Source organism: Chrysochloris asiatica, unplaced genomic scaffold (genome assembly GCF_000296735.1).
Source record: "Chrysochloris asiatica unplaced genomic scaffold, ChrAsi1.0 scaffold00042, whole genome shotgun sequence".
Lineage (NCBI taxonomy): Eukaryota > Metazoa > Chordata > Mammalia > Afrosoricida > Chrysochloridae > Chrysochloris > Chrysochloris asiatica.
In genome coordinates this window covers 11,718,206-11,736,243 of record NW_006408560.1, presented here as the reverse complement: position 1 = coordinate 11,736,243, position 18,038 = coordinate 11,718,206, and the positions used below count along the sequence as shown (strand labels likewise).

Here is an 18,038-nt window from a genome sequence, read left to right as displayed (position 1 = left end):
GTCCCAAATAAGAACCTTTCCTAATTACGTCTTCTCTCCACATAAGACTAAACAGAACATTCACTTCTCCACCCACTTTTGGACCCCAGAGGAGACAGACAGCAATTGGCTGGCTGACAGAGAAGCCTTTAATGAAAGGAGTTGCAGGCTTTGCCTGCCACTCTTGCGCCCTTGAAGTGGAACCAGGGAATTTGGGAAGGGGAAAGGGTTGAGGGGAGACCAGGGTGAAGGAGGAGGTCTGGCATGGTAGAGGGGAAGGGCGCCGCCTGCTGGGGCTGCCTGCTCAACTGTTCTCCCAGAAGAAGTTGTTACAGGCCACAGTGAGGGCCGCCACCAGCACCACATACTCCTGGAAGTCTACCTCCCCATCTCCGTTCTCATCTAGTTCCTTCATCACCTTGTCAACAGCATCCGCGTCCTTCTGGACCTGACAAGGGTAGAGAAGGAGAGACAGGTGAATAGAATGTAGGGGTCTAGCCCTGAGTCAGGGGTAAGGGTGTAGGTGATAGGGGTGAAGGAGACAGAGATGAACCAAAGGGAGAACTACATGTAATGGGACTCTGCTCCCCTCCTCAAAAAGTAACAAACATTCATGGACTGATTGTCTAGGAAATAAACATTCCTTAGCATGGTGGTGGTGGTGTGCCGTGGAGTCAGTTCTGACTCATGACCCTGGATAGGGTTTCTGAGGCTGGGCAGTAAACCTTTATGGGAGCAGAATGCATCATCTTTCTCCCACAGAACAACTGGTAGTTCTGAACTGCTGACCTTGTGATTAGCAGCCCAACTGGTAACCACTTCACTACCAGAGCTCCTTTAACACAGCATAGATACACATTAACATAAGTTACCAAATGTTGAATGCCAAGAATGAGCCAAACACTTCTTTAAAAGTCTACAAGCATTATCTCATTTAAATCTAAGAAAAATAATATGAGGTAGGCTTCATTATTGCCTTTTTGAAGAAACAAATTGCCAGTCGGTGGTTAAGTAACATGTCCAAAGTCACATAGCTAGAAAGTGGTGGCATCAGAATTTGTACCCCAGGTCTAATCAAACCTCAAAGCCTGTGTACTTTCTACTGCATCCTGGGGCTTCTCCTTTACTATGATACCCCGTTAGTCTTTGCAGCTTAGTTATCTGTACTGTTAACTCCAGTCAAATCAAGCATCTGAGCATGTTCCACACTCCTCTCTCCTATGCTTTTTGTTCATGCTGCCTCCCGAAATGTCTACCCTCCCCCACTCCCCAAACCAACTGCCACTGAGTCAATTCCAGCTCATTCCATTTATCCCAATTATCTTTAGTGAAAATCCATGGCTGAAGTGTCATCTGTTCAGAGGAGCATGCTCACTCCAATGAGGTTAGTATTTTCCCGTAAACCTTTCTGAAACCCCTGTTAAGGCTCTACATATTCCCAGGAGTTCTTGGTTAACTTTCAAGTCATTCCATTCTCTACTGTGAGCCTTGCTGATGGAGCTACACAGGGCTTAGTACTTAGCAGGTGCTCAGTAAAGCAGGGCATTTGGATGTGAACCAGGAAAAGTAGGGGTGCCTGAAGAAACCCAGGAGGGAAGCCTGGACAAGCAGGGAAATGGTTGAGTTGAGCTGGGAGTGGTGTGAGGAGATGGAGGGGAGGTGCCCAGCCCTCACCCACTCCACCCAGTAATCCCACTCTGTGCTCACATCCAGGAAGCCAGAGAGCTCAGTCTGCAGCAGTTCTTTCAGCTCCTTCTTGCTCAGCTTGTACTTGTCCCCTTCTTTGCCGGAGTGGGCGTGGAACACATTGATAAGGGTCTCCATTGCAGACTCAAGCTCAGAACCCATTTCGACAGCTCACCTAACCCCCCCAAGGATGAAAGTGAGCTGGGGATCAGGCCTATGGCGGCTAAGGTTGGGATGAGGGGAGCTCTGGCCTCAGGCCTGGCTTTGGTCCTACAGCTGAATAGCCCTGAGATTGGAGCCGCAAGGCTATTTATCTTTCACTAAGATTTTACAATGTCAGGAAAACCCAAACACCTAAATTCAGATCACACAGAGTTAGGTTTGGGCATAGAAATGAAGCTGGTCAAGTTGAGCTGGCTCTAGAGTCCTGCTGTGGATAGCTGCAGTGGGTCCTGGCTGCCTGGACCGAGACTTAAGAGGGTGAGACAGGCACAGAATGTGGCCAGACTCTATTTTTACCCTGGACCTTGCCTGCCTAGTACAACCAAGCTCTGTTGGGGGTGGGGGTGGGGGTGGGGGTGTGGCCTGGGGTCTCCTCCATAACTGAGATTCCACTACCTAACCCTAGCTAGGAGTCAGTCTGGTGTCCTTGGTGAGCCTGAATGGAGAGGTTGCAGCTGGAGTGGGTGGCCCAAGACTTCTTGAGGGAAGATCTCATTGCCACGGGGCTTCCTGTCAGCAACCTAGAAGCCCCTGTTGGTCTCTCAACTCTGATATCTCCTGAATATGTCATTTTGAATTCCCTCGTGTCTGCTTCCCATTACCTCCAGTTTGGCTCCTCTTACTTCTGTGGAGAAACAGTCCTTTCATCAGGTGAGTGGTGGGAAGGGATCCTTAACCCCTTATCTTTGGAGCCAGGGCTTCCAGAGATGGGAGAGGAGACTTGTCATGCCTGCTGTTGTCCAAACCCCCTTCCCTCAGGGCTTAGCCTGGTCACTATAGACCATGGGAGCATGGAGAACGAGGCTGGTATATGTTGGGGGAGAGAGTGTGAGAGGTCCTTTGAGTTCAAGGGACAGGGAGGGAGGAGAAGAATGGAGGGGTCTGTTGAGGAGAGGGAAGGGGTGAGGAGCCAGCTAAGCCAAGGGGCCTCTTTCCTTTGGTTCTAGGACAATCAGCCCCTCCACAGTCTCAGGGGACAGCTCAGATGTCTCAGATCAGGTGTCTCCTATCCTTCCCCAGGTGTTGGGGGGGGTGTGTGCCAGACAATAGACCCTGGTCAGATGACACTCCAGCTCTTCAATGGAGCTCTTGTTCATGTCACCTGAACTCTGGATATGAGAAGTGGTTGTCACAGAGACACAAGGGAAGATGGAACCCAAGCTGGGAGTGATAGAGGGGATAAGGGTGTGTGTGAGGGAGAGGTGCTGAGTCTCCATTACCTGCCCCATCCCGGAGGGACACCTGGAGGTTGCCTGGAGTCTTTGAGCACCCTGGGATTTTCTGGGGGGCAGTTCTGAGAAGACCTGGTTATGGAGGGTGGAGTGGGTAGGTGATGGGTAGATGGGAAAACAAAGAGGAAAGAATTGGGAAGAGGAGTCTGGAGGTCTAGGTCAAGAAGGGGGAGGTCATGTGAAGGTAGAGTTGGGTTGGTGTGGTACCATAGTGCTCATTCCTATACCACACCATCCATGCTTTGCCACCCCCAGATTTCCCTGGCAGGGCTGGGTGGGGGTGGGGATGGGAGAGACAGACAGGAACAGCTGTTCTACTTGCTCTTATTCTTACCCCAATGGAAACAGGGAGAGGGCTGAGTCCTGATTCCTGCATCTGGGAATTTGAGGGAGCCTTGAGAGGGGACTTGGGAGCTCCTTGTTGAGAAGCTCAGTCACCTGGAAACTCAGTGCTGCTAGGTTCTCCACTGGCTTCCTCATCTATTGAGCTCCTAGATCTCCCTTCCCAATCTTGTCTCCCCCAAATCCCAAACTGCAACCACCCTCTTTCCTCCCAGACTGTTTCTTAATCCTCCACAAGGCCATCATCCCCAGACTCTTGGAGTTCCCTTGTGGTCCCCCTTCCTCTCAAGCTGGCCAGCGCAGGGTTGGAGCCTAGGTAGCACAAGATACTCACAGTTGGCCTGGGCCTGAGGTGGGCACAAGTTCAGGGCACACAGATGAGCCTGCAAATGTGGCTTCTGGAGCTGTGTGGGGAGACCTGTCTATAGATGTCCTTCCCCCGCTGACCCCACCTCCCTACCAGCTCCACCCCTTTACAGACACCCAGTGGGGCAAGGGGCCAAGATAGGACAGAGGCGCCCTCTGTCTCCTGGGCTGGAACAGGCTGCCTTGTGTCCTCTTCTTCAGCCTTAATCATCACACCTCCCCTCCCTTTTCCCCTTGCTAGGCACCAGTAAGGAGGTCCTGGCAGGGACACAGATGTCTCACCCCCAGATCGCCTGGGAGTCTTACCCTGGAGCGCCTCCATTGGGTCTCACTGAGGGGGAGGAGTCCCCTGAGTGGATTATTTAGTCCTAGGACTCTGTCTGAGGGATTCAGTGTGAGGTCCCACTGAGGGACTTCAATCCAGGGGTTCCTCTATGGGGATTGCAGTTTCTCAGTCTCAAGCCCACTTTGTGGAGTCTTAGTCAAGGTCCTCTGAGGGAGTCCTAGTTTCTGTGGGACCTTCTCAGTCTTGTGCTCCCTTAGATGGCTTTTTCAATCTGCAGTCGCTTCTTCCTGCTCTACACATACACTTCTAAAGAACCGTGGAGGTGTTGGTGGGCAGCTCTCAGGAGGGACAGGACCCCTGCTGTATGGGATATGGCCAGACAATTCCCGGCAGGAGCTCCCATCCCTCCCAAGTGAGGGCGCTGTGGGGCTGGGTTGAGGGGGCCCTGTTCCAGGCCTGATTGCTCAGGGGCGTGATTGGGCGGTACCCTTTCTTCTGAATTAACTGCGGAAATTCGACACCTCCGGGCTTGGAAGCAGCTTTTTCCTCCCTTTCTGGACGCTTCCAAACCTCTGCCTCGCAGCACAGCTCGCTGCACCTCCTTGTCCCGGTGAGTTGTGTTCCTCTAATCCTGCCGGGCAAAGTCTGGGGGGCTCCCTTTCCTCCTCAGGCTCCCCAGCCATCCCAGATAGAGATTCAGGAAGTGGTTTTGGAAAATCTAGCAACTGTCCCTGCAGAGGGTGTACGGGGAAAGGACGTGTGGAGACTGCCCTGTCCACTTCCTCCAGCCCGGCCCCCTTACCCTGGAGGCTGTGAGTGCTTCCTCTTTCTGGGAACTGGGAGTCAGTGAAATCCCATTCGGGACTCCTGTCACTAGAGACAGGAGAGGGGAGGGTCTGTGGGGTCAGCGAAGGCTTAGCCCTCTGCCCAGCTGCTCCAGCATTTACATCTGAAGGGACCAGTTGGGCATTTACCAGATCCTGGGCTTCTCTTCTGGGTGGAGACCCAGGTCTGAACACAAACAAACTTCCAAGGCAAAAAACCTCATGGCCCTTTGAGGCTTGGTAAATCTCCAAAGGCAACCTTGTAGAAACCCTACAGAGGGGTTGCCAGACTGAGGAATCTCCGCAGAGGGGTGCCCAGACTGAAAAGAATTACAAAGAAGGACCCCCCAGACTGAGAGCCTCTCACAGAAGGGACTCCAATCTGAGGGACCACCACAGAGGGTCCTTAAGACACAGATCCCAGACTGGGAGACTTATAGAAGAAGGGGTTTCTGGAACTGGAAAATGCCTGCATCCCCACCTAAACTGAGATGAAGTTGCCTGGTTTCTTGCCCCTTCCTTTTTCTTCATAACCCCACCAGGCAGAAGTCTGAGGGAACCAGAGCAGGGGGACTCTCTGGCTTAGTTTGGATCCTTGGGCTCCCTGATTCTCCCTCTCTGCTTATTGGTCTCTTGCAGGTCGGCCCCTCAGAACATTAGCTTCAGCCCCAGTGTCCTAATGGCAGCCACGCCACTGACTGAGCTGGAGGAGGCTATTGATACAGTGGTCACAACTTTCTTCACCTTTGCAAAGCCAGAGGGCAAGAAGGGCAGCCTCAGTATCGATGAGTTTAAGGAATTGGTCACCCAGCAGTTGCCTCATCTATTTAAGGTAGGTGGGCTTCTGTGGGACTGAGATTTTGTGAAACAGTGATTGTGGGACACTATGTATATGAGATGATATTATTGGGTAAGATAATGTGACCACAAGTGTGATTGTGGGAAAGTGTGCAGGTGCTTGTGTAAATAGTTCTGGATTTTCTTGCCAGTGTATATGTGTGTTTGTAACTAGGAGTGCTATGAGGCTTTGTACTCCCATCAAACCATGTCGTTGAGTTACAGTGTCTGACCTGTGCCTCTCTAGTCTCATTTTCCAACACAGGACTGAATCCAGAGCTGACTTCTCGGAGATTCATAGGTCATCAGAGTTAGGAGGAAGTCGAGAGAAAACATGGCCCAACCTCCTAGCTTCATATATATGGAAATTGAGCTCAGTCCAGTGATATGAAGGGGTCTGTAAAAGTAAAAACACAGCCAAGTTCACGGAGTCACAGAATCTCAATGTAGAAGGGATTTGTAAGAAGCATCTATGATCACTTTACATCCACCATGGGAATCTCCTCCACAGTATACCTTATGGGATCGTTCCTTTTCTCCTACTAACAGGAAGGAATCTGGACTTACATTTCATTACCTCTGGATTGGCACATCATTCCAGGCTGCTTAGTTTCTTTTACATCCTTTCTGGAAATTCACAGGCACATAAAAGTATGTGAATACGGATTTTTAAAAAGCACAAATGAATATCCGAAACTCATAACCTGTCATCTGCAAAATCCCCTACATCCTCAGACTTCTCAGAGTTTTTGCTTCATCTTTTTACTGAAAATCTGGCTCTCCCCTGAAGGTACAGCGTTCCCTGTGGGTTTGTTGAGTAGTGGCTGGATTTTCTTCCACATCCAAATGATTTTGGGCCTGAAAATGTAGGTGTTGGTGACCTTTTTGGTTTTCGGTGCTGCTCATATGAGGATACTACTCACCCCCTCTCTTTTGAGTTTCTTATAGCTCTTCAGCCTCTTGCTTACTGTTCTGTTTCTGATGATTGCTCCTGTCATTATTCTCAGTGGCCGTAGTATTCCCACAGATGCCTGGGCTTTTTGATTTCTTGAACCCCTCACTTCCAAAGATTCTGCCCTTCCTCATTTTAGGAGCCCAACTCCTTTAGAAGTTGTCATTTTCAAAAGAATGCTTTGTTTCCAGATCTTAATTTTAAGCATTTCTTTATCTGACTACTACTGCCTCATCTCCAGACTTTCCAAATTGATTCCTCTATCTTGTTCTTTTCACCTAGCATGTCCTTTACACCACTAGAACCTCTAATCTCATGACTTTTTTTTTAAATCATCATTCCTGTGTCCTCATTTCCCTTCTTACTCAACTCCAGTTCTAAGATACATCCTTATCATCACTTCCTTAACTTCCTTGCCTTTCTTTTTGTCCTGCCTGTCTGGCAGCATCCTGTAATTAGTTCCCCTGTTGAGTTGAATTGGACTCATGGTAACACCTGTGTTTGAGTAGACTTACTCTACAGGATTTTCTTAGCTATAATCTTTGTAGAAGCAGATCACCAGACCTTTCTTCCATGGTGCTGCTGGGTGGGTTTGAATTGCCAACTTTTAGGACTTTTAGGTTATGTGGCGCTGTGGGTTAATACGCTGGACTGCAAAGCTGGTTTGAACCTCAAGGTCGGTGGTTCAAGCTCACCAGCCACTCCTTGGAAACCCTATATAGGGTCTGTATAGGTCGGAATCGACTTGATGGCACTTAACAACAATAACACTTAAGTACAAACGCTTGCACCATCCAGATTAAATCCAACATTCTACCTACATTAACTTGCTGGTTAACTTGCTTGTTAAATCCAACATTCCGTGCCTGAATTTATAGAGTTCAATCTGGCTGGAGAAGAACCACACAAACATGCTGACTGACTTTAAATCTATAACCACAACCCCCCAGGAGACCAACAGCAATTATACTACATTTCCTTAGTTGCTTCACTTACCAGCTCTTTCAGATGGTGATTTCACAACTTTTCCTCTCTCCTTAAAGTCATTTGAACTGCAAGGTCAGTGGTTCAAGGTCACCAGCTTCTCCTTGGAAACTGTACAGGGTCCCTATGCGTTGGAATCGACTTAATGGCACATAACAACAACAACCTCCCCCCTACATATTTCTCTCTCAGTTGATGACTTTGTTTCTTAGTTCTCTGAGATAATAGGAGCAATTGGGAGTTTCTCTGTTTTCTCTCCCAAACCTGATCAGCACATCCTTTGCCTCCCTTACAGTTACCATGAGTGACCTGTCACTGATCCTAACGCCAGCCTCTCCACTGGTGCCTGGATCCCATCCCCTATCACCCACTGAGACTTTACTCTTATAATTACACTCCCTTTTTCTCTTGCATCATCACATTTTTTCTCTCTACTGGGTCATTCTTATCTGCTTTCAAATATGCTGTTTCCTCCCTGCATCCTCCGCAACCATCAGTGTTTCTTTTATCAAGAAAAAATTTTTTTTTCATATTCTGACAACATTGGTCTCATGTAAAACTTGTCCTTTTGTGATTGACTGATTTTACTCAGCATAATGTCTTCAAGGTTCAACTATGCTGTGAGGTGTTCTACAGATTTATCATTATCCTTCAACATTTTGAAGTATTCCATTGTGTGTATGTACCAAAGTTTGTTAACCGTTCTTCTGTTGATGGGCATTTAGGCTGTCTCCATCATTTTTATATGTCTCTTGTAGACAGCATATTGAAGGATCCTGTTTTCTTATCCATTCTGTTCTCTTTTGTCTCTTGTCTGATATATTTATTTAACCCATTTACATTCAGCATAATTATCAATAGGTATGAATTGATTGGTGTCATTTTTCTGTGTGTGGTTTTTTTTGTGTGTGTGTGGTGCTGCTGGATTCTTTGTTCCACATAATTTTTTATGCTAAGTTCATTTTGTTTGTGGGTTTTCTTGTCATTTTCATTTCTGTTGTATTAATGTGTACTAAATCTTTCTAATTTTCTTTTCTTTTTATGATGTGCAGGTATATTGTTTTTTTTGAGGTTATCTTGTAATTTATTATTTTTTTTCCGCCTTAAAACAACCTGTTTTATCATGAAATCTACTTGACTTCCTTGCCATTCAGAAGTTCTGTATCTACCCATTCTCTCTTCTTGCTTTGTAGTTGACTTCATTATACATTGTTATCTCTGGTTCCCTATTTTCAGTCTTATTTTTTGTTTTACTTTAAATCCTTCTAGACCTGGATTGAGTTCTGGGTGATGTTGTCATGTATGGTAATCTCAGGTTGTTGTCTGCTGTTGTTGGTTCTCAGTCCAAAGTCATTATGCTCAGTAAAATTATTCATGGGCTAGAGGCTAGACAAATGTTCACATGGGTGACAAGGCAGGCAATATACAAGAGGGAGGTTAGCAGAGGAAATATATAGGTAGTGGAGACACAAGAGGAGTGTAATAGTTAAACTGAATAGAGGTAAATACTGTTAATGGAGGGCCTTGCAACCATGTATTGAAGCAAAGTATACGATTTGCTGAATGTAAAACTGATGATCTGCGCTGTAAACATTCATTCAATTCACAATAAAAAGTTGAAAAAAAAATAGCTACTTCAAATAAAAGAAAATTCATTGCCAATAAATAAATAAATAAATAAATAAATAAATAAATAAATAAATAAAAAAAAAAAAGAAAGAAAACTTCCTTTGACCGGATAACCTTCTCCAGCTATGTTTTATATCTCTGCTTTCTTTTATAGCAAATCTCAAAAGCAGTGAGAGTTATTTATACTTATTGTCTTACTTTCTCCTTTTCTGGTATTGTTTTCCTGCCTCCCCCCATTTCCTATTGAATCCATTCTAATCAGGTTTTCACCTCAACACACCACTGCCACTTGGCCTTCATTTGTTCCAATCACAAATGATCTCCGTATTGCTAAATGGTCAGTTCATATTCACTGTTTACATTGTTGAAACATTTTCTTCACTTGATTTTCTAGCTACCACGTGCTCCTTGTTTTCCTACCGTCTCAGTGGCTGCTCATCCTTAGTTTCCTTTGTTGAATAAAATCTAAGATTCTCCTCCTTTTCCCAATCTTTGAATGCTGAATGTGCTTTCAGGCTCAGTTTGCAGACCTAGTTACTCCTGTGATAGATAATCCTATCTACATTCATTTCCTTGGTGGTCCTATGGCTTTAAGCACCCTCTGTATGATAATGATTCCCAAATTTATGGTCTATCTAAGAATTGTGCTCTGGACTTCGGACTGCACCTCCAGCTGTCTACCTTAATATCTCCCCTTAGGTTCCAGTAAGTATCGCAAACCAAGCATGTCCAAAACAGAACCATAGTTCCAGCATCTCCCTCTGCAGCTTGCTCCATCTCAGTAAATGGTTCTAAAGTTCACCCGTTTACTTAGACCAAAAGCTTTGAAGTTTTCCTTTGTTCCCATGCCCCACACCGTTCAGCCAATCACCAGCAAATCCTATCAGCTCTACTTTCAAACTAATTGAATCTAATTATGCCTTATCTGCTCCCCTATCACCTGCCCTGTTATGATAGCTTTATAGATGATTTCCTTATTTTTATCCTTGGTCCCTTAGAATCTTTTCTCTCAACCTGCAGCCAGAATTTTCTTTTTAAATTGTAAGCCAGATCATGTCATTCCTCTGCTCTAAACCCTGGGACTTCTCTTAGACTTTGAATAAAATCTTAGGTCCTTCCCATGATCCACAAGGCCCTATAATAGGGTCAGTATCTTCTCCTCCCTCATTCCTTGTGGTTCAAACCAACCTTGCGGTTGAGTGCTTATCCTACAGTGTGCCACCTCAAGACTCCATTATTATGAGACTGGAAGGTTATGTCACCAGTATATCAAATACTAGCAGGATCACCCATGGTGAACAGGTTTCAGTGGAGCTTCCAGACTAAGAAAGACTAGGAAGAAGGCCCTGTTGATCTACTTCTAAAAAAGACTGGTCTGTGGAAACATTATGAATTTCAAAAGAACACTGTTTAGTATAGTGTTAGAAGATGAACATCTCAGATTGGAAGATACTCAGTTACAACTAGGGAAGAGCTGCCTCCCCAGAGTAGAGTTAACCTTAAAGATGTAGATGGCCCTTCATTTGTTGAAGTGGCATGACTCAAAAGGAAAAGAAACAGCTGCAAATATCCATTAATAATTGGAACTTGGAATGTGTGACTAATGAATATAGGGTATTAGAAGTTGTCAGAAATTAAATGGAATACATAAAGATCGATATCCTACTCATTAGTTGCCTGAAATGACCAGGAATGCCAAATTAAAGAGAAATGAGGTCAGAAGAATTTGTTATTTCAAGAAATATTTCAAGATCTATCCTGAAATACAACACTGTCAGTGATAGGAGAATGTCCATACACCTGCAAGGTAGACCAGTTGTTATGACTAATATTAAAATTTACATATCAACTGCTAATACTAATGATGAAGAAATTGAATGTTTTTACAATCTGCAGTCTGAAATTGATCAAACATACAATCAAGATGCATTGATAATTGCTGGTGATTGGAATGTGAAAGTTGGAAAAGATGAAGGATTGGTTGTTGGAAAATACTGTCTTGGTGATCGGAACAATGTTGGAGATTGCATGATAAAAATTTTCAAAACTTATTCCTTGAAAATACTGTTTTTCAGCAACTGAATGGAGTCTATACATGTGGATCTCTCCAGATGAAATGCACAGGAGTCAAATTGACTACACCTGTGCAAAGAGGCGAGCCTCTCTCGCTCCCTATCAAAAGTTAGAACCAGTTCCTGAACAACTACGAAAAAGACCATCGGTTGCTTATATGCAAACTCAGGTTAAAGCCGAAGAAAATGAAAACAAATCCATAAGAACCAAAGTACTACTTTAAGTATGTTCTTGTTAAGTGCTGTTGAGTCAGTTCTGACTCACAGCAACCCTATATAGGGTTTCTAAGGAGCAGCTGGTCTGTTTGAACTGCCGACCTTGTGGCTCGAAGTCCAGTGCTGATCCTACTGTGCCACTTAAAGACCACTTCAAGAATAGATTTGAGAGGAAAAAAAACAAAACAAAAACAAACACAATAGATTTGATCCATCAAATGCTATTGATCGAGGACCAGAGGAGTTGTGGGATGCCATCAAAGACATCAGACATGAAGAAAGCAAAAGATCATTAAAAAGACAAGAAAGAGCTAACTTTCCATCTGATGACCACTATATCACACTTTCATGGATACCAGATGTGTGCAACCCATCAAGCTGACTGATCACCAAGGTGCTGGGCAGGACCAGTCACAGGGACAGTGCATGCTGGTGTGTGTGGAATTCATGAACAACACCAGCTGCTCCATTGTTCATAACTTGAAAGGCCTTGTGTTCAAGCAGGATGTGTTCATCCTGTTGGAGTGAGAGCAAGAGGCTCAGAGGCTATGTTGAAGCTGCTGCTGGGTCTTGGATGCCTGGTCCACCATGTAGCATTGTTCAGTAAATGTGCATATTGTATATATATTCATAAAAGAAAGAAAGACCAAAATGAATGTCAGAAAAGACTCTGAAACTTGCTCTTGATTTAGAGACGCTAAAGCAAATGGAAAAAATGATAAAGTAAAAGAGTTGAAGAGAAGATTTCAGAGAGTGTCTTGAAAAGATAAAATGAAGTATAATAGTGAAATACATAGAGACCTGGAGGTAGAAAACCAAAGGGGAAGAACATGCTTGGCATTTCTCAAGCTGAAAGAACTGAAGAAAAAATTTAAGCCATGAGTTGCAATATTGAAGGATTTTATGGGCAAATGTTGAATAATGCAGGAAGCATCAAAAGACGATAGAAGAAATACATACCCCAAAGAATTGGTCAATGACCTGTCATTTCAGGAGGTAGCGTATGATCAAGAACTGATGGTGTTGAAGGAAGAAGTATAAGCTGCACTGAAGTCATTGATAAAATCAAGACTTCAGGAATTGATGCAATACCAGTTGAGATGTTTCAATGAATGGATGTAATGCTGAAAATTCTCACTTGTCTATGCCAAGAAATTTGGAAGACACACCTGGCCAATCAACTGGAAGATATACATATTTGTGCCCATTCCAAAAAAAAGTGACCCAACAGAATGTGGAAATTAGTGGTTATGAATTGGGCTGCTAACCTCAGGGTCAGCAGTTCGAAACTACCAATTGTTCCTCGGGAGAAGATGGGGCTTTCTGCTCCCATAAAGATTTACAGCCTCGGAAACCGTGTACAGGGTCACTATGAGTCGGAGCCGTCTCCACGGCACGTAACCATCAACCATCACCATCATTAGTATCACATGCAAGTAAAGTTACATTGAAGATTTTTAAATGGTTGCAGTACTATATCAACAAGGAACTGCCAGAAATTTAAGCTGGATTCGGAAAAAGATGTGGAACAAGAGATATCATTGCTGAGAACAATGGATCTTGCCTGAAAGCAAATAATTCTAGAAAAACGTTCACCTGTTTCTTCACTATGCAAAGACATTCAACTGTGTGGAGCATAACAAATTATGGGTAACATTGTGACAAATGGGAATTCCAGAACACTTAATTGTGCTCACAGAACCTATACAAAGAACAAGAGGCAGTTATTTGAACAGAGTAAGGGAATACTGCATGAGTTAAAATCAGGAAAAGTGTGTGTCAGGGATGAATTCTTTTGTCACACTTATTCAATATGCTAAGCAAATAATCCAAGAAGCTGGACTATATGAAGAAGAAGGTGACATCAAGATTCGAAGAAGACTCATTAACAACCTGTGATATGCAGATGATGTAATCTTGCTTGCTGCAAAAGAGGACTTGAATACTTACTGATGAAGATTAAAAAAAAGTATAGCTTTCAGTAGAAACTATACTTCAACATGAAGAAAATGAAAATCCTTACAATGGAATCAATAAGCAAAATTACGATAAATGGAGAAAAGATTGAAGTTCTTAAGGATTTGACAATTAATGCCCCAGAAGCAGTAGACAAGTAATCAAAAGATGTGTTTATTGCATTGGGCTTATCTGCTGCAAATGATCTCATTATTTATTTATTTTATTTTAAAACTTTTAATTGTGAATTGAATGAAGGTTTACACAGCAGATCATCAGTTTTGCATTCAGCAGTTCATACACATTTTCTTTCATTTCACTGATTGCAATCCCCTGAGTGTACCATCACTAACTCCTCTCTGAATTTTCTGTTTCCATCCCTCCTTCTTTCCCCACACTTCTGAACTTTGTCCTTGGGTAAATGCTGCTCTTTTGATCTCAAATGGTTGATTATTCTAGTGTTCATACCTCACTAGTGTTATAGATCTGTCTATTATTTGACTGAAAATTGAGCCACAAAGCTAAGTTCATTTCCAGACTTGAGGGGTGACTGAGGGCCATAGTCTCAGGGGTTAACTGTCTATATGCAGCCAATAAGCATGGTCTCTTTTATGATTCTGAGTTTTGTTCTACCGTTTTCTCCCACTTTATTCAGCACCTTCTAATGTGATGCCTTTTAGAGCAGTTGATAGTGGTAGCCAAGCACCATCAAGCCCTTCTGACCTCAGAATCATGGAGACTTAAGTTTCCATGACCCATTAGTCCGTTGGCCTGATTATTTCATCACTCTTCTTTCCTCAGGACAGGGAGAGACCAATTACCATTCATGAACTTAAAAAAAAAACACAAACACAACTTTTTATTGTGAACTGAATGTTCACAGAGCAGATCATCAATTTTACATTCAATCAATCATAAGCTTTTGGTTCATATCAATTGCAATCTCCTCATTGTAACATCATCTATCCTACTTCCGCCCTGTGTTTGTTTCCATTCTTCCTTCTTTCCTCACCTTTCTTAGTTAAATACTGCCCTTTTGATCTTGAATAGTTGAGATGTGTTTGCATCCCACTAGTTTTGTTGTCCCCCTATGTACCTACCTACCATACCACTTGGCTGAAAATTGAGCCATGGGGATGCTGCTCATGACCTTTTATTATTGCAGTTACTACTCACCAATGTAAGGAGCTCTGGTAGCGTAGTGGTTACGAATCGGGCTGCAAACCTTAAGGTCAGCAGTTTGAAACTACCAGCTATTCCATGGGAGAAAGATGAGGTTTTCTGCTCTCGTAAACATTTACAGCCTTGGAAACCTGATACAGGGTCACTATGAATCGGAACCGACTCCACAGCACATAACCACCAACCACCACTTACCAAAGTAGGATGTAGAACATTGTCTTTGTGGACTATGTTATGCCACTTGACCATGGTGTGCCCTGAGTCTTTGGTCCTGAGCCCCAGTTCATTGCCTCAAGATGTTTAGTTATGTCTAAGAAGTTTTCATAACTTTGCCCTCTATATGCTCCACCACATTCATGGATATATTTACAGCATAGGTAATTGTTGTTCTTTAGTGCCGTGGAGCTGGTTCCGATTCGTAACAATCCTGTATAGGGTTTCCGAGGAGCAGCTGATGAGCTTGAACCACTGACCTTGTGGTTCTAACTGACTTTGAAGTCCAGCACATTAACCCACAATGCCACACCTATCCTCTGTTAAACCTATATATTTGTAGGTGTATTTTCACTCTTCCTCCCACACCCATTCAGCCTGTGTGTTTATTCATGATCACTGTTATTGTAGGATTGTACATATAGTAGTATTTATCTCTGTTGCCTCTTGCCCTCCTCCTAGTTAAATGACCTCATTAAAGTGTTTTAAAAAAAGAGGTCACTTTGAGGACTAAGGCATAGTCCTCAAACCATGGTATTTTCAATTACTTCATAGCATGTAAAAGCTGAATGTGGAAGACTGAAGAAGAATCGATGCATTCGAATTATTGTATTGGCAAACAATATTGTAAGTACCATGGCCTGCCAGAAGAACAAACAAATCTTTCTTGGAAGAAGTACAGCTTGAATGCTCTTTAGATGAGACACATATTTGTGCCATACCAAAGAAAGGTGACTCAACAGAACGTAGAAATTATCTAACAATACCATCACTATCACATACAAATAAAATGTTTCTGATGATAATTTAGAAACAGTTGCAGCAGTACATCCACAGGGAGCTGGCAGAAATTCACACCGGATTTAGAGGAGGATGTGGAATGAGAGATATCATTGTTGACATCAGATGGATCTTACCTGAAAGCCGAGAATGCTAGAAAGATGGTTACTTGTGTTTTATTGACTATGCAAAGGCATTCGACTGTGTGAAGCACAACAAACTATAAATAACATTGTGAAGAATGGGAATTCCCAAACACTCAATTGTGCTCATGAGGAACCTGTACATAGACTAACAGGCAGTTGTTTGAATAAAACGAGGGGATACTGCATGATTTTAAATGAGGAAAGGTGTGTTTCTTTATTCAGTTTGTATGCTGAGCAAATAATCCAACACGCTGGACTGTATATGAAGAAGAATGCAACATCAGGATTGGAGAAAGACTTATTAACAACTTGCAGTATGCAGATGACACAACCTTGCTTGCTGAAATTGAAGAAGACTTTAAGAATTCATGAGGATCAAGGACTATAGTCTTCTTTATGAATTACAACTCAATGTGTTAAAAAAACAAGAATATTCACAACTGGACCAGTAAAAATCATGATAATAAATGGAGAAAAGATTGAAGTTGTCAAGGATTTAATTTTACTTGCATCCGCAGTCAACTCCCATGGAAGTAGCAGTCAAAAAACCAAACGATGATTTGAATTGGGCAAGTCTGCTGTAAAAGACCTCTTTAAAGTGTAAAAGATATCACTCTGAGGACTAAGGTGTGCCTGACCCAAGCCATGGTATTTTCCATCACCTCATATGCATGGACAATGAATAAAGACCAGAGAAGATTTGATGCATTTGAATTATGGTGTTGGTACGGATGTTGAAAGTACATGGACTGCCAGAAGAACAAACATGCTCCTTAGAATTGAAGATGGTGACCCTTCATCTACTGTACTTTGGACATATAATTAGGAGGGACCAGTCCCTGTGAAAAGATATCATGCTTGATAAAGTAAAGGGTCAACGAAAAAGAGGACCACTCTCAATGAGATGGATTGCCATTGTGGCTACAACAACAGAGCATACATTGTGAGGATGTTGCATGACTAGGCAGTGTTTTGTTTAGTTGTATATAGCATTCGAGCTGCTAACCTTCAAAGTGCTGACAGGGGCAGTTTGAAACTACCAGCTGTTCCGCGGGGGAAAGATGAGGCTTTCTGCTCCTGTAAAGATTTACAGCCTCGGAAACCCTGTATAGGGTCACTATGAGTTGGAACCGACTCCACGGCACATAACAACAACAACAACCTTTTAGTTAGGAGCTGAGTGCGTTAACCATTTATACTACCCAGGGACTCCTATTTTAGCTGTAATCAATTAGAAGAAATTGTATTGACATCTTTACACTATTGAGTCTTTCTAAGAAAAACTGTTCTTTTATTAGAATTTTCTTTTATCTCCCTCAGTTCAATTTTCTCCACAAAGATTTGATTTCTAGATTTATGCCTAAGTATTTTATATTTTTGGACTTATAGTGTGGCTCTGTAGGATAAGCACTGAACTGCTAACCACTAGGTCGGTGGTTCAAGCCTTCTAGCTGCTCCTTGGAAACCCTAGACACAGTCGCTATGAGTCAGAACTGACTCAATGGCCTGTAATAACAATAGCATTTTTCTTTTTACCATTTTAAATGGGATTTTTCTCATCTTTTCTAATTGGAGCACTGGTGGCGCTGTAGGATATGCACTGGACTGCTAACTACAAGGTAAACAGTTCAAACCCAGCAGCCACTCTGAGGGAGAAAGATGAGACTTTCAGCTCCTGTAAAGATTTACAACCTTGGAAACCCTATACAGGGTTGTTGTTGTAAGTAGGAACCAACGTGATGCTGCCTAGCAACAATAACAACAAATTTCTAACTGGTTCACATTTGTTTACTTAAAAGTTATTGTTTTTTTTTGGTGTGTGTGTTAATGTAAGTAGATACCTTATTTCTTTTTTTTTTTTTTCAGTTAAATGTTTTTATTTTGGGTTGAGTGAAAGTTTACAGGGCACATCATCAGCTTCACATTCAACCATTCATATAGTTTGTTTCATTACATTGATTATTATCCCCTCCATATATATCATCAGTTTACAGTGTTTCTCTCTATCCTCTTTAGCTTTTTTTTTTTTTGATGCGGGGGGACTTGCCTTTTTGGAATTTACAGTCTCGGCTTTTAGGGAAGGTTTTTACATTTGTCTGTGGATATCCAGGGCTCATGTATGAGATTACTAACA

General features: G+C 43.0%; 2 protein-coding genes across 2 annotated transcripts in view; one reads left to right on the top strand and one right to left on the bottom strand.

Moving 5' to 3' along the window:
- Positions 1-283: 283 nt before the first annotated feature.
- S100A1 (S100 calcium binding protein A1) lies at positions 284-3,852 on the bottom strand. Its single transcript, XM_006861466.1, has 3 exons — positions 3,796-3,852; positions 1,687-1,840; positions 284-427 (listed from the first exon to the last, which is right to left on the bottom strand). Exons 2-3 carry the CDS (start codon positions 1,825-1,827, stop codon positions 284-286), a joined length of 285 nt encoding a protein of 94 aa, XP_006861528.1. The 5' UTR covers positions 1,828-1,840; positions 3,796-3,852.
- A 1,764-nt stretch (positions 3,853-5,616) lies between these two features.
- S100A13 (S100 calcium binding protein A13) overlaps positions 5,617-18,038 on the top strand; it is a 16,840-nt gene continuing 4,418 nt past the window's right edge. Inside the window, exon 1 of the mRNA XM_006861465.1 lies at positions 5,617-5,769. Within this exon, the coding sequence (XP_006861527.1) occupies positions 5,617-5,769 (153 nt within the window). The remainder of the gene's footprint in view (positions 5,770-18,038) is intronic.

Coding starts and splice junctions, on each gene's coding strand:
- S100A1 (XM_006861466.1), bottom strand. CDS start 1,827: ATGGGTTCTGAGCTTGAGTCTGCAATGGAGACCCTTATCAATGTGTTC. Junction 428..1,686: donor AGCTCTCTGGCTTCCTGGAT/GTGAGCACAGAG, acceptor TACCCTTGTCAG/GTCCAGAAGGACGCGGATGC.